The sequence below is a fragment of the Eleginops maclovinus genome, chromosome 21, assembly GCF_036324505.1.
Source record: "Eleginops maclovinus isolate JMC-PN-2008 ecotype Puerto Natales chromosome 21, JC_Emac_rtc_rv5, whole genome shotgun sequence".
In the NCBI taxonomy this organism is placed as follows: domain Eukaryota; kingdom Metazoa; phylum Chordata; class Actinopteri; order Perciformes; family Eleginopidae; genus Eleginops; species Eleginops maclovinus.
This window is the reverse complement of record NC_086369.1, coordinates 6,465,692-6,491,420: the sequence shown is the minus strand read 5'-3', so window position 1 is coordinate 6,491,420 and position 25,729 is coordinate 6,465,692. Positions and strand designations below refer to the sequence as shown.

The 25,729-nt window shown below is 40.0% G+C and overlaps 1 protein-coding gene across 3 annotated transcripts in view; it reads left to right on the top strand.

Moving 5' to 3' along the window:
- The window catches only part of cdh7a (cadherin 7a), an 80,908-nt gene that overhangs the window by 28,665 nt on the left and 26,514 nt on the right, over positions 1–25,729 (top strand). For 2 of the 3 annotated variants that reach the window (XM_063912686.1, XM_063912685.1), the window contains exons 2-5: positions 2,599–2,893; positions 12,717–12,836; positions 22,346–22,513; positions 24,299–24,486. In XM_063912686.1, coding sequence (XP_063768756.1) covers positions 2,881–2,893; positions 12,717–12,836; positions 22,346–22,513; positions 24,299–24,486 — 489 coding nt within the window. In that variant the 5' untranslated portion in view covers positions 2,599–2,880. Of the gene's footprint in view, positions 1–2,598; positions 2,894–8,400; positions 8,428–12,716; positions 12,837–22,345; positions 22,514–24,298; positions 24,487–25,729 lie in introns of those variants that run through there. The other variant, XM_063912687.1, reaches the window with a different exon arrangement.

The following is a 25,729-nucleotide window of genomic DNA, read 5'->3' as shown; positions in this document are numbered from 1 at the left end:
CGCAACATGTCAGCGAGCTCATCCCAAGCCTAACCCATCCCCATGCTGGTGGAGAAAATGTGCCTTGAGATTGCAGCGAACTGGCAGCTTGTCATTGGTTGCGTGCTTTCTCAGTGTCACTGGGAGTTCAGGAACAGCGCCTCATGCTCCTTAAGTGAACAAGTCATTCCAACTAGAGTGCTGACAAGGAGACACTTCTTAGAGAAACTCAGATCCAGCAGAAAGAACATAGTTTTAGTCCGGCTATTGGAAATAAGGATCTCTTCTTTATTATCTTATACAGTAGGTATTTGGAATGCACCTATCCCGATTAGATGTATTGGGTTTCTATTGAATGTCCCAGGAAGCAGTGATTGGGAATATGTTGGTGACGTGTCTGCATCGTCACCATTTCTGATTGTATTGCAGGGATTTAAAAACTGCCAAGATGAGTGGTAAGAAGCTCAATTTCATAACCTTACTTAGGAATATCATTTTGTGAATCATTCATACAAACACATTAAGTGCTTTGGCTTAGGTGAAACTTTTTTTGGGTGATATGGGTTTGTTATTCCTAGATGTTTCCTTGGGAAATTGGTTGTTGGTTGTTAGAATAACTAATTACAGTGGCATTACATTCTGTTGCTGTTTTGTTTCATTTCCTTGTGTATTGGTTCACTTCATTTTGGAGAAAATTGCACGCAAAACACTAGGAAGATTGAGAACATTGCTGAATATTACATTTCCCAGGAGGTAGATCCACCCATTTAAAGGTTGGTAGTTCAATCCCCAGCCCTATCAGTCAACATGTCTATGTGTCCTTTACCCCAGATTGCTCCTAACGGCATGTCCACGGATATCCGAATTATGTGGAATGTGCTTTGAGGGTCACAAAGAATGGACAATAAGTGCAGTTCATTTACCGTTCTCCATTACAGGTTCAATTAAAGCTGTACTCTGTGCTCTTTTAACACCAAACATCGAGAATCAGGAAAAACATTTCATAATCAAATCCACTAAAAGCATGCTTTGCTGTTAATTGAGCTGTTTGGTCGTGTTGGAGGTGAGGTAAAAATATGCACTCTGGTAAACACTGACAGTTAAAACGGTCCATCTGTCCATTTTTTAAAACACCAACAACAACCTTCCCCTAAGATACACGGCGGATTCTGTGATCGCTCTGAAGTTCAGAACGTTGAAGGGGTTGACGGCCCTCAGACAGCTTTGACTTCAAACGTGATTATTCAAGGCTGGTTACTTGTCATGGTAATTTTTGTGCTCAAAGAAGATTTGAGTGTTCTTTCTTTAGAGTTGTTCAAGGATTATTTTTGTTGGAGTCGTAGTTTGAGGAGGGGTCTTAAAGTCATCTTTAAACTCATGACTTGCTCCTCTGAGACTAAAACTCTGCCATAAGAATGTGTTTGTAGTGACTGCACAGGTTCAGTGATTCAAAAGATAGGTAGCTTTTCCACCTTTATTGTAGTATGTCTGTTTATGGAACAATAAAACAACTCCTATTAATATTCTAGCTGCTCCAAGAAACAAAACTTGAATTCCACAGAGCTGAAAAAGATTGGATGGAAGTCTATCCCACCGATTTTAGGCTTCGATGTTTTATGTGGCCATTAAAAGGTCTGAACTGACAACATGGCCTCAGCTCGTGCTTTTGATTATTAGAGGTCAAAACTTGTAGAATCCTCTCTTTATCAGATTTGTCATTGATATATCCCAAAGAGAATATTCTCGTCTGTCCAACCATCTGTGCTCTATTTATTCAAAAAGCTCAGAAGATGAATTAATAAAAATAATGTGAAAGATTGAATAAAGGTTCCAATCAGCTGTGGCTGTTATATATTGGACTATTTCAAGGCAAAAATAAGTATCTTCACTTCAGCTTGATTTAGGCAAAGTAGCCCAAGATCTTTTTTGCATAAAACATCTCCAAATTTATGAAATTACAGATTTCTAGGAAGACATTTGTTATTCCGCTGCATTATGGGTAATGTAGCAGCAACTTTGGCTTCGGAAACAGAAAATAAGTGAAATTACATCCATTTGGTGAATCATCATTGTCTTTTTGTATTTTCTAAGAGCTGTAGTGTGTGTTTTTTTAGATGAGCTGGTTATTGCTGGTGGCTTTAATGGAAAAGTGTGAGTTTGATCAGTCGTAATGACCATTAGAAAAGCTAACAAGTCACAATGGCATTGCAGTAAGTGGCATCATTTCATCCCATTAATTTGTATCAAAAGGCAAATCATGATGGGATTCTCTAACGTAATGAATTCACGCACAGATGCAGCATGTGTTGATCTTTTGATCTGATTCAAATGGCTGTCCAACAAACATGTTTAAATGCAATGTGTTTAAAAATATGAAATGTTCAACTCAAGTTTAATCAGTTTAGCTTTTTATCTATGAATAGGTTATACGATGTAACACCCTCACTTGTGTTATCATCATCCAACAACCACTATCGTGTTCTGCTTAAAGACAAATGCCCTCAAGTCATTCTTTATTAGGTCGAACACCACCACTAAAATATTAAAACACGAGCAAATGAAATGGATATTTTTACTTTCTTCCGTGGTCCCTTAGTCTGATGTTCCTTTTTCTTTCAGCTTCACTCAGACGTGGACAAAGGAGATGGCAAGGTGAAGTATGTGTTATCTGGCGAGGGCGCCACCTCCATCTTCACCATTGATGAGAACACAGGGGACATCCACGCCACAAAGCGCCTTGATCGAGAGGCGCAGCCCTACTACACCCTCCAAGCTCAAGCTGTAGACCGGATCACCAATATCCCCGTAGAGCCCAGATCCGAATTTGTGGTCAAGGTCCAGGACATCAACGATAATGAGCCCAAGTTTCTTGATGGACCATACTTGGCTGGGGTACCGGAAATGTCCCCCTTAGGTAAGCCTGCCTCTTAGTCTTATAATATAATCCTTTATAGTTCCCTTTTACTATTCTTCCCCATTTCCATCCTCTTTCTACTCCCTCTTACACTTTCTCTTTGACTTGCCCTCACTCTTACATCTGCATTTGATAATTTTCCGCCTCACTCAGTTTGTCTTCATCTCTCCCAGTGTTTGGGTCATGGGGCGAATAGGGAAGTTTGCAATATTCATTTGAATCCAGCGTGTTGCTTTTTAAAAACTTACATACTCAGCACATTTGGCCCAATTTAAACTGCATGAATTTAAGTACATGAGCTCAAATTCAGTCTAGGTCCAGTTTAGACTTCTTCAATTTTGTCCTCAGCTATGGCAATTAATTTTTTCCATAAACACTAATCATTAAGGAATTCCGGGTCTTTCTCAATTTGAAATACCTCCAGCTCTGTTTCTGAAAGCATGATGATGTACAAGGACTGTACTAAACATTTGCCCTTGGAGATTTTGGCAAGGCAATTCATTCATGTAGCGCATTATGACATCACAGTACTTCACTGAAGAGTGAAATAACGGTCTTCACGATCTTTCATATGAAGCACCCAGATGACCAGGGATGTTTGTAGGGTTCAGTTTGTGTGTGAAAATCAGAAACCTTAAACCTTAAGGGTTATTGGCAACATGTTTTCAGTTATTGATCCGATATAGACAAAACTACAAGGGCTTTAAACTAAGTGCTAATGTCAGTGCTAGTTAGCATATTAACCATCTTATTACAGCTAATATTTGCTCATTGGTACTAAAGACAAACCACAGTTGTGTATGATTGAAGTGCCATTAGTTTTCCAGGTATTTGATTACATATTTACCATATGAAGCCAGTAGATAAAGTCAAATGGTCTGTGAAGTAAAGACACAATACCCTGAAGAAATCCTGAATGACTTTACAAAATATCAAGGCATTTTATCCAAGAGTTGTCAAAACATTTCATCCCCAAACCACAAGTATTATTTTAATTGTGGTTCACCCTTCGGGAAATTCTATACAAAATGTCATTGCAATCCATCCACTAGTTGCTCAGATATGTCAGTTTGACATTGCCATTTCCACACCGCCAGCATGGCTTTAAAACATTAAACAGCTGTACATGTTATAAGGACTCAGCAGATATTATGCGGTTGATCACATTAGCATTCATACCAGCTTATATTTCCTTTATCTGTCTGTTTTAAATCCAGTCCTGCAGGAACCCATCGTATCAGACCCTGTCTTTAACCTGCTGCTTCAAGCTGCATGGTCAAGACTTCCTCTAAGGTTTAAACCGGTCACGCTCCTGCTCAAAATGCTAGTAAATGCAAATTAGACACAACAACATCCTGAGGCTTTTGAACTTAGCAGGAGTATATGGAGTGGAGGATGGAGAGTGATTTCCATATGTGTTCTTTATATTGAACCTACTGGAACATAGCTCTTAAAACATTTCATCAGCAATAAAAAACATTTAAGGGTTTGTTTTTCTCTTTCTTCGTATGAATTTTCCAGTTCACCATTAAATGCTACTTAAATCTACATTTTGGTTAAGAAGAAGCGGGTGTTACTGAGCGAACAATGCTGTGGAAATGCTATTTCACGGTGTTTTAAAGTCAGTGTATTGTAATGAAGTCTGATGTGACTTCATTTACATATTTATCACCTCACATATGCCAGCACAGACCTCCGGGCTTAGCAATGTTGATGAGTGACGCATGTTTAAAAAAACTGACTCATGCAAACTTAAGGTCTGAATCAGGCTTGAAGGCCATGGGCATGTTTTCAAGACATTGGGCTCAGAGTTCATAATGGCTGGTATTTGCAGGTAGCGCTCTGCAGAAAAAACATCTCTGAAAAAAGGTGTGATCCAGACAAATACATTCCTCTCCATCCATTAAACAGAGCAGCAGACACATCCTTAACTTCCCTTCAGCTCCTGTCAGGGGTTCCAAAAGCGCTCTGGGGCATGCTGGGAGCTGTGGTCTAATCACAAGTGAGCTTTGAGTGATGGGATGGAGGCTGGAATTATCTGGGGTGTCAATTGACAGGAAAATGTTGATATGATAAAAACCATTTTAAACCTTAAGATTGCTTTAGGTGACTGATAAATGATATGCATTTCCTCTGGCTTCACTGATTGTTATTGAAGACATTTAATAAAATATAGTAATTTGCAATGACACAATGAATCCTCGTGAGAGGAGAGAGAAAGATTCAAGATGTGATACCGAGCATGTACATATTGATTTGACAGGCACTTCAATCTGCCGTCTTTATTATAATCCATTATCAAGATGGGAGCCAGCAATCAGTCTTCTACAAGTGTTGAAAAGATTAGAATTAGATGTAGATTAGTCAGTTGACACAATCAACATAACTTTGTCTACATTTGTAAAAGAAGGCAGAACATGCATTATCTATGTGAGAATTTATGTAAGAATATTTTAGGACAATGTCCACCAATTTGTGACGGTGGACAATGGACAGTGTATCTTTTACACTAAGGCAAAACTACTTTCACTGAGGGCCACATACGGAAAAGCTGGGCCCCTCATTAGTGGTGAGGTATATTGCCTTATAGATGACGTTTACAGCAAAATCAGTCAAATATAGATAAATAACGCTTAATACTTGAATATGCTTTAAGAAAAAGAAACAGCCTACATCACAGCTCTCTATAGGGTTTCATTTATTTTGGCAGCTCCTTCCTTAAAACAGAAGCGTCAGATTGCTTCTAATAAAGGAAAATAAGAAGGGGTTTATTTCCAGCGTGTTATGCAAATAAGTTATTGGGCTTTCTTTTCAACTAAATGTTAGAAAATGTTGGTTTTTTACATTAACTGACAGCATTGATTTGAATTTTCTAATACTCAAACCAGTTGTCTCCCTCTCAGCAAGCTGCTTGCTGGTGGTCCTGTCTTCTATTCCAGCCTTGTGCTGGCCTACAGTCTTGTCCCTGATGTCCTTAGACATTAGTTCCACCATGATCACAAGACCTGTCTCTGGTCTTGCCCTCGGTGGAGATCCGATTTATTGACTGTGGACAGGTGTCTTTTATCCAGGTAAAGAGTTAATGGTAGGAGTACTAAAGCGAAAGGACTTATTTAAGCGGTCCGTGGGAGCCAGAATTCTTGTTGGTTGCAAGGGGGATCAAATACTTTTTTCCCACAATTAAAACCTCTTTTTATTTATGTACATTTCTGGATTTCCTTTTTGATATCCTGTCTCTCACTGTTAAAATACACCTACCATTAAAAGTAGAAAAAGACTGTTCAGTTCTTTGTAAGTGGGCAAACTCACAAAATCAGCAGGGGATCAAATACTTACTTCCTTCACTGTATATTCAAGAACTACAATATAAGACAAGCACAAGTTTTGGGGCCATATGCCATTATACTTTTAGAATCTGGGCTAATTCAAAATGGACCACGGACCTAATTTCGCTCCGGGCCGTAGTTTGGACACGTGCTGGTCATGGTTGCCTTTGCGAAAAGGAAAGTGGAGATATTATCAGAAAATATGGCCGTCGTATAGCTCAGTGGGTACAGCTGGTGGCCATATACTAGGGTTTGATCCCCATGCGGTGGACCCAGGTCCGAATCCAGCCTGAGACCCTTTGCCGCGCGTCAGCCCCTCTGTCCCCCCATTTCTCACTGTCACTGTATTAAAGGCACTGGTTGCCCAAAGAAATCTTTAAAAAAAGGAACTATGTGATATTGTTGCTCCACAATCTTTGGTTTCATCCTAAATGTATAAAACCAGATCTAGATCAGTGACTCCCACCGTTATTTAAAAGGTTACATTGAGAGTGTGCGACAAACAGAAGCTGGGTTGGATGACTGTCATACTGTCAAAGCTTTAGTAGGATGGATATTGGGGTATTGTTTAGGTTGTAGGGGGTGTTAAGCTTTTGTACAAACCTGGCAAGACAGGATTTTTTGGCTCCCTAAGGCAGCAAATAACCACCCGGGAAAAAAACACTAATAGATTATGACCTCTTAAGACAGAATGGTGAACTTGTTAGTGAACAGTTGGCTGCTGCAGCTGGATACAAGTCTTGTAGACCAGTGAGAGTGAAGCAGAGCAGTTGTGTGCCAGAAAACCAAAATAATGAAAGCTCTGTCACACCGCGGGGGGAACTGCAGAAGATCATTTTCTGCGGGTTAATCACTAAGCACGACCCCTTTTCTCGTGCACGTTATTATAAAATTATTCATTATACCCACTTTAAATATCTGGGTTTTACCAGCATATAAAATGAAAGCACTTCCCCACACTAATAACGACGAAGAAAAGCTCATTGCGCGTATCATCGTAACCTCCAAACCTCAAACATGTGTGCACCATACAGATGGAAATGAGTAAAACAAAGGTGTTTAGGGCTTCTTCTTTTTTTTACAACCTTCAAAGTCAAGATGAAAATGTCTGCATGCATACAGTGGCAGTGGGAGTCATTCCAAGGGAAACAGTGCTTTGCTTCACACAGACGGGGAGATCTCTGAAGGATTACACAGCTGACTGTCGACAGGGGGTACAGAGCTCAGGCTTAAGGAACCAGAGGATTAGAGTACAAGAGCTTGGAGTCTCGTGTCCAACCGCAGATAAGACAGCAACTCGGTGCATCAACCGCAGAGGAGGGATGCATTCACACCACGGGCGCAGAAACGCGGGGTCACCCTTGCCACTTTATTTAATCTGCCAGCTCCTGTGAAGGTCTTCATCACAAGTCGAGAGAACAACCAGTAGAATAAAGGCATCGTTTCTCTTTGTAAATATCTGCTCAAAGCGATCAGCGATGCAGTAAAAAAGCAGGGAAGGGGCCATGAACCTCTTGTCCTCAATAATTCCTTTATGGATGTCTTTAAATCATTAATGGTCACAGCTCTGCATCGCTGATGAATGGGTTCAATTTAGAGGAAATCATGAATTTAATTAATTAAAGTAATTAGAGGCTGTGCTCGTCCATACACAAGGAGACCTTACGGCCCAGGGATCTCTGAAGACTTTTGTCTTAATCGTGGCAGGGGATGTCAAATAAAAGACAAGAGGGCTTTGAGGACAGTTGAAGGTGTGACGATTGCGAGGCGAGGCTCTCTCCTACTGCACGGAGAAGGGCCAAAGGAGCAGTCTGAGAGCTCATTACAAGCAAAGGGAATGTAATGTCAAGTCAAGGCCACAGCTCTTCAAGTTACTGTTCACTAGCGCAATGTGCAGCTGTCATTGTTCCTGTCTATGAGCGAGGAGACCCAGGATAATGTAAGTTAAAATAAAAAATATTAAATGTAATTTCGGTTTAAGATTTAATTTTCTGTAATAAATGACTTTATAACATACATACATACATACATACATACATACATACATACATACATACATACATACATACATACATACATACATACATACATACATATGCGTAGATGTTCAGTTGTTGGTAACATTGTATGAAATATTTAAATTTGATCACATTTTTATTACAGGGGCCAAAAGCGGTGTTATAAAGAATCTACTCAAAAAATTAAAATGTAAGACGCTTTCTTTACTTGAAATCTTCTTCTTTTTTCTCTACTACTTTTTTCTGAGGGCTTTAGTTATTCCTCACATAAAGCCTTCATTTCTCCATCTATGGAAATTTTAGATGTTGCCTTCCTTTAGATGTTTCCTTCCATTTCCTTTAAAAGCCGAGAACATTCTTTTATGTTTTAAGCAGAATAAACAATTTTCAAATCCTTTTGGATCAGCTGAAAGATGCAATGTCCAAAAGGCAAAACAGGGTCAATTACTCATAGTAAATAACTTACTGAGTGAGGTTTTACGATGTTTACTGAAGAAAATGACCTAAAAACTTTTTGTAACGCTACAGCCAGTGTTTCGTACTGGAAAAAACCCATTTCTGTTTGTCAAAAACTGTATAATTACGTAAATCGTGTCAAATAGCCTGTCAGACGGCAGAGACAGCTTTGTTTTTACACAGCTCTGAATAAGTAGGGGGTGGATGTCTGGTCTGTCTGCCGGTGAATGAGTGGCAGGCAGCCGGCTTGCACTGAAACTGAGATTTTTGAATTAGATTGTTTCTTTTACTGTTCTTTTTTTTCTGTAGAGGAAGTAAAGAAACCGTAGGTCGATATTTATTTGTTGTTTGAGGTGCAACATATGACTCAGCAGCTTTAACACGTGAAGAAACTATTATTTTCCGCTTCGCTCTAATGCATTATTTTTCACGGAAAGTAGGCGGGGCAAAGTGTTTAACCGGAAGTGACGTAGGCACCATGTTCTATATTTTTCGAGAAAAGCCCTTGCTCTACCAATTAACGGGAACAATAGAGGCGTCATAATAAGTGGATTGAATGGCACATTAGTTTAATTTGTTTGCGTTCGACCGGGACACCTGTTTTCTCGGGAAAAGCACGGTGGAAACAGCACGTAGTTAGCCACTTCTTCAAAAGTGTTCTTATCCATTTTCTCTAGGCAATTGCAAATAAAAGTGAATTGATCTCTTAGCAATAATCCCTGAAGCAATGTGGAGCAGGTGTGAATGTGCACAAGTATAATCAGTTTAATCAACAGTGGCAGCTTTGAATACTCATGAAAGCTTAAACAGAACGTTTTAATATTCATAATACTGCTTTATGTTTCCTTTCATGTATATCGCTATTCAATTTCAGCGATAGGGTTTTAAATGTGTGCTCTTTTATTCATATGCTTTTTTGAAAACATATGCTGTTTGTATTAATATTATGGTTACATCCTGGGTAACATTTTTTCAAATTTGCATTCAGAGTGCACACTAACAAAAGCTTATTGTACTTGACAGTTGGATGCAGCTTGTATATGTAAGTGGCTTGAGAATACCTGTCTTCTATTCAGATTCAAGCATGCTGCATTTATTTTCATTACTGGCAGATTGGTCACCCAAGATGTGGAATTGATTAGGAAATCTGTTTTGTACACAGCTGCGGGGGAATGAATAAAAAAAAGTGGAGATCAGATCTGTCACGTCAACGAAGACGGACAAATGTTGAAGGGACACAGACAGGGCAAATTGAGTAGCAGATGACAGCCTCATGGAGCAGAAAGAATCTATTCAAATTTCATGGTGTTTTTCTGACATCCAGTAACCCACCTCAGACTACCTTTCATTCTGACAATATTGTTAGGAAAGGATGTTTGTTGGACAACCTGGAGAGGAAAAAATGAAACCCTTTTAAAGCTGAACTCGACCATATTGAATGTTGATTTACAGCCTCGTCTGCACAGCACTCTGTGACGTGATTTTAACCATCAACCTGTAATAGAGATTTAGACGTCACCCCAGCTCTCTTTCGCACTCTTTCTTCTCGTTCATCCTTTGACCTTGGTGTTTTAAACTACCTGTAATATAACCTGTCATGACTAAGAGGTGATGATATAATCTAGGTGTCCTTCTGCAAGCGGCCTGGTGATAACTTCTCCAGCTTCTCCAAGCCTTCTTTCTCTTCTATTATATTGTTCACATCCACAGCAAGAGCCTGTTAATTCCGCTTTATGGCCACAAAGGAGGACTCTAATCTTCAATTTCCATGATCAGTTTCATTCTGTAAAAAGCCTGTAAAAAACCTCTCATGATAGAAAGTGAGATTTTTATTAGGATGTTTTTCTCCAAAGTAAAATATCACCAACTTGCAAGACAGCACTTTCTGTCGAATGCCACACAGGCTTGAGATATGTGCAGCTAGCTATTAAAGTGAAATATTAAAGCAGCTTTTTATATGACCGACTGGAAAAAGGCATTGTTTTTTCATCTCCAAGGTTATTTCAAAAATGTATTTTGTTGATGATTTCATCGCAGCAGGCGTCAGCTTTAAGACCGACTCTGACGTTCAGTCTAACAGCAAACAGAAGACTCCAAGGTGCTGCTTGATTGTTATAATTTAACAGTTAATTGGCTTTTCCTCCCTTTTATCCGATTCATATCAGTTATTTGACATTATATAATCTGTAACAATGAAAGAGCAACAAGGCTGATATGGCCGACCTTCTGAACGTGATGGGCAATGATTGAAGCTGATTATGTTTTCTCTGTGAAATCTTCAAACGCTTCTCTGCCTTTACCTTCCAAGCCACGGCTGTCAGCTCAAGTCACATCAACCACATTCAGCCGATTTAAAATATATATATATATATATTATATGGCGTCATGTTTGATGTGTTCTTCTGTGCCTCGGAGGAAGAGTGGGAAAGCACAATACTGAACCGCACGCAGGAACAACAGTTGTCAGTCAGTGGAGTTCATAGTATAGTTTTAAAAACAAATTTCCTTCTTGTGAACTCGGAGATAGTTTGGGGAGTCGAGGGTAGTACAGGGCAAAATCAGGCTTTATACGTTGGGCTTTATGACTTTATCTGCAGTTTCCCCTAAAACCAAACTGATATGAATATATGCCAATCATTTCCTAACCATGTACAATAAATGGTATTCTGTGTAAATGTACTTTATTGTATAGACGTAGACTTGTGTTTATTTTTGAATCATCTTAAAGCCATTTTATTTGACTTAATGTATTAAATTAATGTTTTCCAACTAAGGTATTTTAAGGATGCAGACCTATTCATATATTCCTTAAATTATATTTAGTGTGTCAATTAAAACCTTTTTTAAATGAAGGGGTTTGTTTTTTACCTTAATAAATAAAATGAAAATGTATGGAATCTCTAGCTACCATAGCCCTTTTTTTTAATAAATAGGTACATTTTTCCAGGTGTAAATCTCTAATTTTATACTAGATACTAGCTTGGTATTTTATTTGTGGGTATATAACTTCTTTTGTTTGCGTTAAATTCCACCACATGCTCCTTTTTTGCTGTAGTAAGAGCTATATTTATCCATCTAGACCAGAAGGTCTGCCTTGCATTGTGTACTAGCACCAGAATTCAACAAAACCTCCTCAACAAAACATTTTAGATGCGTTTTATCTCATACATTTTCCTCTCTGCAGATCAGCATCTTCTCCAGACGAAGTTTATGGACCCTTAAATCAGTAACTGCCTGAGTTACCATCTGTGCCTACAACAAAGATTTCGACTAAAAAATAAAATAGAGTACAAAAAAAAGAGGCAGGAGAAATGTTTTCTGTACTGTGACTTTTTCTCTCTTTGTGTCATAAAACTATTTAATGTAAAGAGTTGTACTGAGCTCTAATTAGTGCAAAAATCACATCGCTTCAGGACAAGTTCAAACTCATTTTTTGGATCAGTGTATGACACACACAATCATGTATTTTGTGGTGGGGGTGAAGGGCCTGGTAAAAAGAACACAGATTGGTTACACAACCCATTTGGCTGCTGAAATAGAATCAACAGATTGAAGCGAAGGGAAAAGATGCTTCTGACTGATCTGCGGGTGGGGGGGAAATGGTAACAATGGCGGGGAACTGCTCCCCAAAGGCTCTCAGTTACACTTCATCCCGCTGCAGCATCCCTGCAAAAGACGGCAACAAACCCAATGTGTTATTTTTCTCAGCAGCGTTTGAGGCAAAGCACACAGCACGTCAGATCTTCTGCTGCCGCTGAAGTGCTTTAAACCTTGTAGGGAAAAAAAGACAAACTCGAAACCAAACACCAGGCCCAACAAAGGAAGTGTAGTAATGACTAATGAGATTATTTACCGCCTCAGAAGTCACATTTTCATTGCTTTCACTCTTTTCTTTCCCTCCTCTCTCTCAAGTGGAATTGGTCACACGCTCAGTTGATATGATAACTGCTTCCATATTTAGCTCTGTTTGACTTGGCTTCTAGATGCTGTCTTGGAAACTAATGAAGGGTTGTCTGCCCACAGGAACCATGGTAGTGCAAGTGGCAGCCACAGATGCAGATGACCCGACGTATGGGAACAGCGCCAGGGTGATCTACAGCATCGTCCACGGACAGCCATACTTCTCAGTGGAGCCCAAAACAGGTACGTGTCAGACAGAGCGGTGAAATGATACACAGACGCGGCCACAGTGAGAAAGAAACAGGGGATTCTAAAACACCAGTGCTTCATGTTAGCCATCTAGAAACCACAACGCATTGTCAATTTTAGCAATAATGACAACAGCAACCAGAAAACCGTTTTGAAAAAGCCTGAAAAAAGGGCTGAAGTAAACTGCAATAGAAGATGTGAGGTAGATTGTTGACTTGTGGGCCGTTTTATCCTGAGAAGTGCAGCGGCAGTCTTCGCTACATCTTCATAGCCGGCTCATTAGCCACTGCCCTGCCGAGGCTGGGCTACTTCATGCAAAGCACTCTTGCAAATAAACAGAAAAATACAGGCCATAATATCATCCCATCCTCTGCTTCACTAGCAACACACACACACACACACACACACGGCGGGGTTCTTTTTCTGAATGTAGTTCCGATTCATGAACTGGTGAAAGCCACTGCAATGCAGAGATTTATGTCGGTTGTTTTTCACACTCAGACAGCCCCAGAAATATGAGGGATGCTCGACATTCACACACTCCACAGTGACCTGTAAACATTCATGAGCCTAACCACTGGAAAAAAATGGGCCATTGAAGAAATATGAATGTATGACACAAGAAGAGGAAATGACTTCATACTGTGTTGGCATAATGGATGGTGTGTTTGAGGGGGAAAAGATGTTGTGAGCTTCAGAATTTGAAGTCTGTGGAGTATCACAGACTTTATATGTTGTTTTTCACTTTCTAGAGACCTTCAACTAATGAAGCCTCCCGCTGAAGCTTTCATTAGCGATCATTTCCGTGTTTCCATGTTTTGGGGTGAACATTTACATGTTTTACTCACTCTAAATGAGAAAGTTCCTCATGGATACTCTTTAAGCTCCGGCAGTTCCACAGGGACTTCTCTGAGGCTGTAAATCTTTGATATTAAGCGAATCCTCAAGACTACTAGAAGCAAACTCTTCCGTTGGCTAATTAATGCTCACAAAAAAAAAAGATGCGACCACCTTCCTTGAGATTAGTTTGGTTTGGAACTTGTGAATTATTTGTGCTTCAATCTTTTTCTCGGTTGCTTTCTGCAATTAATTCAGCTGGTGATTAAAAAAGAAATATCCATGGATGTTTCTAAATTGTATTGAATTTAAAACTGAAAAACAGCTGGTAGTTTGACTTATTATGTCCAAGTTTTGCCTTTGGCCATATTAGTCCAGATGGGCACACAAAGCTAAATCAATTTTATAGATAGTTTAGGGAAGTTTGTTTGATCTCAAAGTAATTTATTTCCTCATTAATTCTTAAGTTAGTAACCAGTTCATTGTTATGTATCTTGATTTAGATGTTGCTGGGAGCGTGTCTTCATTTGACTTAGTTGACCATATTGTCACTTTTCTTTACCTCATTTTGTCCAAATGAACTGATTTGGTCTCTACCATTTCCTGAAGGAAAGATTTTGATCTTCACATGCTTAATAATTTGAAGTGTTTACCGGATACATGCGTACTTGTCGGCTCTTTGGTGCTGAACAGGTAGCATTCAGTTTGTGTGCATGAGCTCTTCAGCTGAAATCAAATTAAATGTAAGTGATATTATGTATTTACATATTATCCTTCTATTAATCAGCTGCATTATCCAATTTGTCTGTGTGGTGAGATGGTCTAATACATTTGTTTTTGAGTGATTCTTCAGCTGCCTGATGAGGGTCCTAAACAAGTACTGTAGAAGGCCGAAGGGAACTGCTAAATCTTAGTTTTAGCATGACGGGATTAATAAAGGTCCATCTTATCTTGTCTTATTCTAGGTTTTCTAATTTTACTAAAACCTTTTGAGTATCCAAGTTCCCCTGACAAGACTCCACCTACTCACTTCATTGAAATAAATGTAAGTCACTTGGTAGACATCATCTTGTGATAGGTGAAATACGACCAAATGAATGTGATATTCCTCCTCACCAATTAAAATTGTTAAAGTTGTTACCTTCCTGTTACGAGTTTGCAGAGGCTTCACATTTCACCGCAAGCATTAATTGAAGGATTAGTTGTTCCTGGCTCCAAATCTGTCACTGAGCGAAGACCCTGTACACCCACTTTGTACCAATGTAGGAAAGAAAGGTGTTTTTCAAGGTGTTAGAATGGAGAGTTGTTTTAAGCACAGAATTTAAAGCTCGCAGACTATTCCCACGTTGGTTATCTTTCTGTAGGGCAATGGCCGCTTTATTAACCTGTCAAACAATAGACACACACGCCTAAATGTGCAGCCAGACGCAGCCCTTGGGCCCCTGCCAGAGCCTGAGCTTTCTGCCGCCCAGCTCTTCCTGACCACAACTGATTTTACTCGGCTCTCTTTTCCGACCACGCAGAAGCCGATTGGATCTCATGGTTATGGGATGCAGTATGGATGTCAGAATTGAACGCCATGGACGGCTGTCAGAGACGTGTGACTCCATGTGGGACTCCATGCAGGGAAGCGTGATGATATGTTGTTTGACAACCTTAATTGCAACCAAGAAACACACAGCAGTAACCTGTGTGTCGAGGGGCAAATCCTGCAGGCTTGTAGTTGCATTGTTAATGTCTCCAGGTCTCTGTTTGTTTGTGGACGTTTTTTTTATAGATTTCTTTCAGATCCCTTATTGCTCCCTGATAAGGTATTGCACACAACTGTAATTGAGAGAAATATAAAGAAGTGTTCACGCTGTTTGTCTTCATCCTAATTTAGTTACCTTTTAAGAAGAACTACCTTGGGAAATGAATAAATTATACTACTGAAAAATGCTCCGCTGGTGTATAAAAACCCTGTTATGTCACCAAGTTTAACTTCGTAACACTTTCTACAAACAACCTTTTTATTTATTTGTTTTTTTTTTTGCATTGCAATGTTTCAAATGTTCAACAGATCTTGCTTTTACTACTTACATTTTAAGAATGCATCTCAATGTTCACCATGAAAAACTAATAAAGGAGCCTCATTTATCATGTTGTCTCCAAAGCAGTCATTCCTAAAAACAGGGCCTGATCAAAACTTAACCACATGCCTCCGGCTCTTCAATGATCTTTAACAAAGTTTTGCTAAGGACGCTTGAACCCGAGCCTCGACGAGTCTCAAGTGGCAGTTCATGACACCAATACCAATCAGAGCGAGAGCACACATTTACTTAAGTGATGTTCAAACAGCTCGTCTGGCCCATAAAGTAGCTATTTCTCTCATATCATGTTTTTCTTTGAGACATTCCGCTCAATGACCAGCGCTCATACTCCTTGGTTGCTGACGTGTTTTTCATTAAGCTAAGTGGATTCTTTAAACCCCAAGGTTGATATTTCAAACACTTTAATGGGTAATGATTGCTCACTGTAAGTGTCCTGTGTTCTGCAGTGGATTGTGATAATAACCAGTGGTGATTTATGCTACATGGAATTCTATGTACATACTTAGAAACATGCAGACATGTCTTTTGATCTCAGTGTGGCTATATTTTGTTTTGTTAAGGTCTCAGTGTGCTTAAAACGACCTACATTGCATCCTCAAATGTTAGGAGTGTGTGTATTTGCGCCTTGACACAATTTGATGTTTAATTTAATTGCAAAAACACCACATTTGCGCATACATAAGTAGAATTTTTAACCAGTTTTCATTTCTAAATGTGTATTCAACCTCCAAGATGAGCATATTTTGAAGGTCTTCTTTATGCTATAAAGGAAAAGTTAAAAAACCCTTGTTTGGATCTTTACATACATTCCTTTTAATAGGTATGTTTAGACGAGTTCTGTACCTAAGTTCAAAATGCAAATGCTAATTTAGTATATGATACTACTATACTTTGTTTCCCTTTTATGCTAGTTATACTTATACTCTTCAAACGTTTTAATGCAAATAATGTACCTTTAATTCTAATGCTTTTGTTCATCAGCTTTTGTTACCAACTTTAAAGATGTTTACATTACATTTAATTTGGCTGACGATAAAATAAGCGACTTACAATAAGTGCAAAAACCATAGAGAATCAAACTCCAAACAACAAGGAAAGTGCAGACATATTCACTTAAAGCAAGTCATGCCATTGTGAGTCCTAGTGAATTTGTCTAAGCTAACCCTATCCATTTTATTTTTCTGCAATGTAATATTCAAGATCGAATCAGATGCGTTTACAGTTTCTGCTGTCCTGAAGTCAATGAGGAGCTCACTCCACCATTTAGGAGTCAGGATAGCAGGCGTGTTTTCAGTGGCTGTAGTGGCTGATCCCTTCACAGCTCGGTAGGCTAGTACCAGTGACTTGAAGCCGGTCACTGGCAGCCAGTGAAGGGAGCGAAGGAGAGGTGTGGTGTGGGAGAACTTCGGGAACGTCGGGCTGAAGCATTCTGAATTAGCTGTGGAGCAACTGATCTGCAGATTGAGATTATCAATTTCCAGTTCGTTCCCATCAATCAAACCTGCTTGTTGATCTAGCTATTTTCTAAGTAAGTAATGTGGCAATGTGTCTTTCAAAAGCCACACAGTCTCAGTTTAAATAACATTATAATCATTACAGGTGATAAAAAAGATGTCCACCTTCAGTTCTGGCTGCAAAAGGGAGCAAATTGTTTTTGTTAACTGTTAGTTTTAACATATCGTCAATACCATGTATCTTACACAGTGCACTCTGGGGCTGAGACTCCAGCGTCACGGACAGTAGACCTGCATTGAGTGTTGTGGGATGAGCATTGTGAGTCTGTCTTTGCGAGTCACTAATTAGTCCCATTTGCAGCTCACGCCTGGGCCAGAGCAGCGGGGTGACTTTGACAAAGTGCCTGGGCTGAGATACACTCTAAGCTCCGAATTGCAATACTGCAATAGCGATTAAGTGGCAGAGGGCTAATGGTCAGGGGGAGGAGGATGCCTGTGACCTGGTGTTGGTAGCATCATGGCTCTCTTTCGCCGAACAACTCTGCTTCTTAATCCCAAATTGAATCTACAAGGTGCCCTTGGGAAAAGTACTTAATCCTGAATAGCTCCAATAACTTCCGGGAAATACATAATGTCGGCAAAATACATAAGTTGCTTCGCCTAAAGCTGCTCAGTTAAGACAGTGTTCTGTGGTATATGTTGATTGATAGCTTGTAGTTTAGTTTGAAGGTGATGCTGAAATTGTAAAAGCTGTTAAGGACTGCGTTCTAATTGATGGCAGGCTCAAGGAGGTTTGAACAGCTGCCTCCAGCGCCATACACCTTGGCGATATGGCAAGTCCTCTAAAGACAATTATCCGCGCACATTAACACTGCCACGCATGCAGGCACGCTCACAGGCCTCAATGGCAGGAATAACAAGAGAAGAATTTAGTTAGCAGAAAATGCCAGGTGCCTGAATGAGAGGATTAATTACACTCTGAAGGGGGTATTTAATGTGACACGGCTTGCCTCTTAGAGCATCTGAATATGACAGGCATTCAGGTGAGAGGACCATGGGCGGACCGAGCTTTGTCTCATCTCAGACCGGGAATCTAATTAAACCGAAAACGCTGAAATAAAGGAAAAGGCCAGGTTCAATCCCAGTGCAATCATCGCGTTTGGAATGATGGCGCACAGGTCAGAAGGAGAAGGATTTGCTAGGATGAGCCTGTGATTAAGATATAAGCATGGTCTAATTTTAGACCTTTCTTAACCCCATTATTTTAAAAAAGCGTGTTGTTGTGGCTTCGTTAAAGACTGTTGTGTTTGCGACTGCATTCAATCGAAACCATTACAGCTTAAGGCTGGATATAAATCTAGCTGACTCCTGTAATATAAAAACGGTGATGCAATTTATCAATTCTAATCATAACAACAAGCACCACCTGGATGTGTGCGTAGCGTAACATTAGAAAAAAATAGATCCACTATAACACTTGGGACCTTTGTGTTGTGGCTGCGTCACACGGACTATGTATAGTGACCAATTATTAGAGCATGATTCTTGTAACGTCACTCAGTAATAAACTACCTTTGCTAGAGGTTTTATCCCCTGTTTGCACGGCCTGTTATTGTGTTATGGGATCTATTCTTTGTAAGCGGACTGCCTAAGGGTCACAGCAAATCACATACTGCACCCTTCATGTTTAAGTGTTCATCACCTTCATCAGTACCTCTCATAGCTACACGCAGAGCCAGGGGGGTTCCTCCGAAGTCTGCACTTTTATTTCCTCATCCTAAGACAAATGTCAAGTATCTGGGCTTTAGCGGGGGTAGCACGGCACACCCGTCTGCCGCCAGTGGTGCGCAGACAGCTAGATAAATGCGCGGCTACAATGCGTCAGGCTTGCACCGGAGGCAAGGAGTCACGGCGTAATGCGAGGCCGTGCCGTGATAGCAGCAGGAGGATTTTAATCATCGCCTCTCCCCAGGAATGACACCAGCGCCGCACGGGGTAACAGAGATAGAGAGCGGGGAGGCTGGCACCCAGCAGACAAACAACAGTCTCGTAACAGCGCAGTGTGGATTAGTGGTGTTGCTCGGTGAAAAGTCTGTGTGCTTCTGGCCAGGCGCGAGGAGAAACATGTCTCTGTTTTTTAGGGTGCTGGAATCAGGATTCATGGCATCATTAACCACAGCCAATATCTCGCAGGCTCCAACACACCAAGCTGATATTAAATAAGTATATCAATTTTCTGTGAAGCCTATATATGGTTTAGTGAGAGCACTCAGTTGTCTCACTGCGGTCTGCAAAAGTTTAGCATCTTTTACCAGCTTATTTCACCTTTAAGGAGCCATTTCTTTGCCGAGGCTATTATAATCCAACCATTATCCAGCTTCCTACTTAGTTTTGCTTCTGCCGAATGTTTAAAGATGCCTCTTTCAAGTCTAGACATGCCTGCTTGGTCCCTATGGCCATGTTGTATGGAGTAGAGAGTTTTTGCTCAGTTTGTATCAAGTAAGCATTATGGGAGCCTTGCTGGATTGAAGGCTTGAAGTAACCTTTGGTGATAAACAGGGTTCACAGGTGTCACTGCTGCAAGCCCCGGAGCAGTGGTGGTGCTCTTTAATTGGCTGCGAGGTTACACTTCGGGAAGCAACTGAGAAGTTATAAAAAGGATTGACGGAGGACTGAGAGAGATAAGCGAAATAACAAAAGAGCAGATGGGTGAATATCCACAACCCTGAGACAGATGCCTACATTTTTGGTACAAAAGCATAAAAAGGAAAAAGACAGATGTTGTTGAGGTTTAACTAAAGAAGAGAAAGGCATCCTTATTTTCCCCCACTGTTGCACGACAACACCACCTTTCATTATTCCGTGCTGGACTGAAATGGCATGTTTTGCAGAGCTAAAGCAAAAGATTATTGTTTTATTGACCACCGTCGTCCCAATGTAAGCCCACTGGCAGGGACTTTGGAAAAAAAAAACAGTGGACAGCTGACTACAATTTAGCTAACTGAGCCATTTAGTTAGAGTAGCCAATAACAGTTTTCAGCTGGAGGGACTATAATGACGTTAATAAATGATGGCAGAGAGAGAAAATTAAACACTTAATGGAATTGTTTATTTTCAAGTAGGACTGCGGTTGACGGTCAAAGGCATCTTCATTTTTCTCTTGAGGTCCTTTGACCCACTTTTCCTGATTTGTTTGTCCTTCTTTCTTAGTTTCTCGATTTAGTTTAATTGCAAATTCCCCTTGTGTGTGTCTGTGTGTGTGTACACGTAAACTATGAGGACACTTTAATCGTTAGGAAATCTTCAAAGGAGATTTATTTATTTAGCATTTAAGATCAATTTTGAGCACCCAATTAAAACAGCACCTGTCTTTTTCAGAGTTATAACTCAGAAAAATAAAGCCTTATATCCACAGTTGATGGTGATTTATCCGAGGCATTTATTCACTAACCCATTCTTGCTCATCTAGTCTTCGTCGAGGGCAGAGCTGATTGTGAATTCTAAAATGCAAGTAATGTTGTTCCTTTTCTCTAAGGATTGGACTTCAATTACACGTCACATTTCTGGTTAATTTAAAGGATTATGTGAAAGTCTCCAGGTGCTAACTTTAAGAAAAAGCCGTGCTTTGATCTGCTTAATCAGGCTGTGAATACGATAAAGCAACTAAAAATGATTATTTATTCAGAAACTGTGTGCTGTGGCTTTGTGTGTTCCATAATGAGTAATCTTCCATGTTCTGTATGAATCTTTAATAAGTGCCATTTAATGAATGAAACACATTGTGTGGGAAGTCATTAACTTTGAAAGCAACAGTGATTGCTTTTGAGGGATTAGTGCACTTTTTTCTTTGCATTTAAAAACGTGGCGTTCATTTTCTTCTGGCTTTATCATTTAGTCCGTAGATAAAGTTGAGATTGGAAAAAAAATTGTCATTAATGTGTGGCACATCTTGACAAGCTGTTTCCTACAACAACTCATGCACAAACGGATAAATGCCAGTCATTTGATGCCAGTGCTGTCACATCTCTGATCCTCCTCTGATGACTGATCAATCATGACAGGAGGACAGACAGATAATGCCTTCCCTGGTGGCTAAAATTGTCCCCTTGCATGCGCTCACTTTTCTGACAGCATCTTAACATTAACCTCATCATATGCCAGACTAAACTATTTGGAGCACATTTGAGTCACAATGCATTGCTGTGGTGTAAACAAGCTACCAGACATGATGGACATCTACCCTTTAACCTCAAGTCATGTGCTTTTATGATCACAACTCGAAAGGATGATGTGAACATGTTTTTCCAGTCTGAATTCCTAATTTTCAGACACCCTGTTTCGAGGCCATCCTTTCGGACATAAATAAAGCCTTTTAGTATTTGAGTGGGTCTACTTGTCTTTGCTTGATATTTAATTTCAGGGCAGGAAGTTAAACCGTGTTTTTGTCTCTTTGTTATTTTGTGAATTTATTACTTTCATTTTGGCACTGTCTGGGTTATATTGGCTGTGACATATTGAATTGGTTTTCCAAAGTATTTAAAATAAAAATAGCTAGGCTGTTAGAGGGAAATATTTGGTTGCACTGACATCAGAAACAGCTGCCTCTCAAGTTGATATCTATAATAGTACATAGTATAGAATGGAATTCCTTTATTGTCTTTTCACAAAGTACAATTAAATCATAAATCCATTCTGAAATAATAAGAAAAAACGGTTAAATATAAATAAAAAATATGCTCTATTCTATTGCTCAGATGGGATATACTGTATAGGTTTTAACTTTTGTTTTCCTAATGATACTCGGAGCTTTATGACATTGGGGGTTTGATTAAATGTAAGATGTCTGGGGTCCTTAAAAGCTTTTTATGATTACTATTAGAAACAGGCATTTCGAAAAAGTGTTTAGCTTCACTAATTAAAACCAGATCTGATTAATTTTAACGATAAATGTCCATATTTTGAGTCAGTCACACCGAAAGATTTGAGGTAATTGGTTTCAGGTAATACTTAATGTGTTAACTTCATTAAATAAGCATTCCCGATGTCAAATCACTTGTTTGAAAAATATATCCAAATGAACAAATATGAAACAGTATGTCTGATCCTCTTTTTTTTTTTTTAGGCGTCATCAGAACAGCTCTTTCTAACATGGACCGGGAGACGAGGGACCAGTATGTGCTCGTCATCCAGGCCAAAGACATGGTCGGTCAGATGGGCGGCCTCTCCGGCACTACCACTGTTACTGTCACGCTTACTGATGTCAACGACAACCCGCCTCGCTTCACTCACAGTAAGGCTCCTGTTCCTGATTGTCCCTACGGGGTTGATTAAGCCTGTGGTGTATGGTACATGCCATGTTTTCAACAGCTAGGCTACTCAGCAATCAGAATAAAACCACCCGCTTCTGCCTTCATTTTCACATTTGTTATTTGATCCAGCTGAATAAGGCTTAAAAGATCTATTACAGCTGGTTAACCACTTGAACACAGAGAACCAAAAAAGGGAACACTTTTTATTGTATGTAATGAATGCAGTGTGTGGCGGCCTTCAAAAAAGGCTGAGCTGTAACTCCACCCTTTGAAAATCACTCACTTGAAAGTATTAGATTTGCTATTTAATCCGTAACAACACTTTGGTGTGATAGAACAAGGTTAACAGACTCAGAAATCTCAGAAGCAAAACAAACTCATTAAATCTTCACCATTTAACTTCATCCCATCAATTTCCTTAGTTAACTGCCGTCCGAACACCATTCTCTCTTTATCTTGGCCAATTCCCTTACACTTTTTTGGCAAACATTAGGACTTGTACGTCTGAATTAAAAAGCAGCCTTTCTGCAAGGTGTGCACCTCTCATCAGAGCTGGGGAATGCTTCGACGCTCGATACTAGGATCAATCAGGCTCCGTTTTTTTGTTGTCAGCCTATTTCACGGGCTGCAAATGGGTTCCAGGCCCAGCCTTAAGATTCAAAGGCATGTGGTGCTTCTCATGATAATCCGAAGCTCCGGCAATCGGTTTACCGCTGATAGCCCTACCCGGGTCTGGCTAGTGTACTCACCACTGGACTGCCATGAAGCAGAGTCAATTTGTAGGGCCCTGGGGGGAAAAAGGTTTAAACTTTCACAACAAGTGATCAATGCCGTTTAAACCCAGTGCTGTCACACTGGGAAAAAAGGGACATTGGATGAGTTTGGGGGCTATTGCTCCTGCTGTCAAGCTCGCAGGGTCATGGGTCAGAGTCGAGAGACCATCGTGGAGCATCAGAGCTGAGAGAGAGTGCAGAAGCTATAGCTAGTCCTTGGAAGAAAACGAGGGAAGAGAAGAGAAGAAAAAGCCAAGGTTAGCTGCATGAGAGGACAGGCTCATGCAGGAGGTAGGTGCATGGGGCAAATCGGAGAGAGGAAAGCAATTCTTCTGTCTTTTAAAGAGCTGCTATTCCACGGCAAATTAAAAAGCCATTATAAAGATTACATGGCGGCAAACAATGTCAGGCAGATTAGCATTTAGACGGTGGCTGAGGGAGACAACGTGAGGAACACAGAAAGGTCTGGTAATAAGCTCTGTCATGGTGATTCGGGAGATTATGATTATGAATATGATTCCCTTCTTTATTCTTATAAGAGTACTTTAAATTCGAAGGGTCACACAAAAGCTAAGGGAACATATTGGAGACTTTTTGCCTAATAGAATCTTCAAGTGGACAATTCATCCCTTCCTGTGAAAGGGATCTGAGTATCATTCATATTTTTTTTAATTCTTACTTTGTCTTTTTTGGTCCAAGGGATACCCCATTACACCCAGACAGCATTTAGGGAGTTTTATACTTTGATAAATATAAACTTTCAGCTGTTAAACCTGTAGAAATGCATATGTATTATACAATATGAAGTTAAAGCGAAGTGCTTTGTGCCACCTCTGCTGCCTGTCTGTGTTATGAAACATACATTTATAGAGGAGCCATACAGCCGAATCAAAGCTGAAGGGGGTATAAGAAAAGCTGAGCTGCCTGAAGGTGAGTTGGCGGTGAAATGAGCACATCCATTACTGACATCCGCTCCTGTCTTTCCTATTACAGAGAACTACCAGTACACGGTGCTGGAGTCGCTGCCGGTGCAATCTGTGGTGGCCAGAATCAAAGCGGCTGACGCTGATATAGGCTCCAATGCAGAGATGGACTACAGGTTGATGGATGGCGACGGGCCTGGCAAGTTCAACATAACAACAGACGAGAACACACAGGACGGGGTTGTCATCCTTCTGAAGGTACTGCATATAAAAACAGACTCAAATGAAGACAGCCTCAGAAACCTTTTGTACCATAACTTTCTGCCCATAAATGGTACTTCACCCTCCCTTCGGAAAAGTCAGTGAGACATAGGGCGAAATTTTCCGGCTGTTGGGTAAAGCCCTGTACTTTAGCAGCTGGCGTGGCATTCAATATTGCGGGGAATACTGATTGAACCGGTGTGACTGTTCCACATACAGTTAGCTCCCTTTTTCTACCCTTTTCTACTTAAAGAACACATTCTCACAATACTATATTCTTTCTCCTTACTGTTTATATTTACAACAGAATGTTACTTATCTGTAGCCAAACCACAGAAATCTTACACTCGATGTGAAATATTAAAGGATATGAAAAGTACTAAACCAACAGTGTATTGATCGTATTCTCATGGATTACCTGTGCAGCTTGACATAGTTGAATATGTTGTGCCTCAGAACTCCATTATTGCCGAAAAAGCGTCAAGCACTGTATGATTTGGTCCATTATAGCCATGAACTTGGTCAGGGAAATATATTAAGTCAGGAGTCTTGAACGTTTTTCAGGCCAACCTGATTGAGAGATGGAGCAGGGACCCCCTACTACAGATATATTGAATAAAATGGTGTTTTATATTGAACTGCGCCTGGTGCCATGTATTTAAAGCTACCCTGTGATTGTGCATTCAATACTAAACTATTCAATTAATACATTCATTTATTCATGTGATTATTTTTAGCAAAGTTGGCCATTCCACTGCCATTTTTAAACGCCGAGCTATTCAAATAATTCACAGATCAAGCCATCTGTGGATGACTCACATACTCCCACATCAGTGAGATGTCTGACCCTGATGTGTAGCACACAACTTATCTAACCTTGGATGGATGTAAGTTGGAAGTATTCAACTGGTGTGTGTTCTAAGTAGCTTTGGGTTTGAATTTGTGGGAAAAAATGTGCGAAAATATTTGCGACCCCCCCCCTGCAGTACCTCCGCGGACCCCTTAGTCGTGGACCCCCTGTTGAAGACATCAGTCTGAAGTCATTCACCATTCTAAATAATGAAAAGAGCACCTAATGTGTATTCAACCGCAGATGAAAACAGTCTGTTTACTTTTATCCGAGTAACATTTCAGTGCATAACTTCAATAAAACTATATATTTATGAATAAATACATATACGGTATACAGAAGTGATTAATGTGCATGGGGCTGAGTCAGACATTTTAAAGAGACAGACTC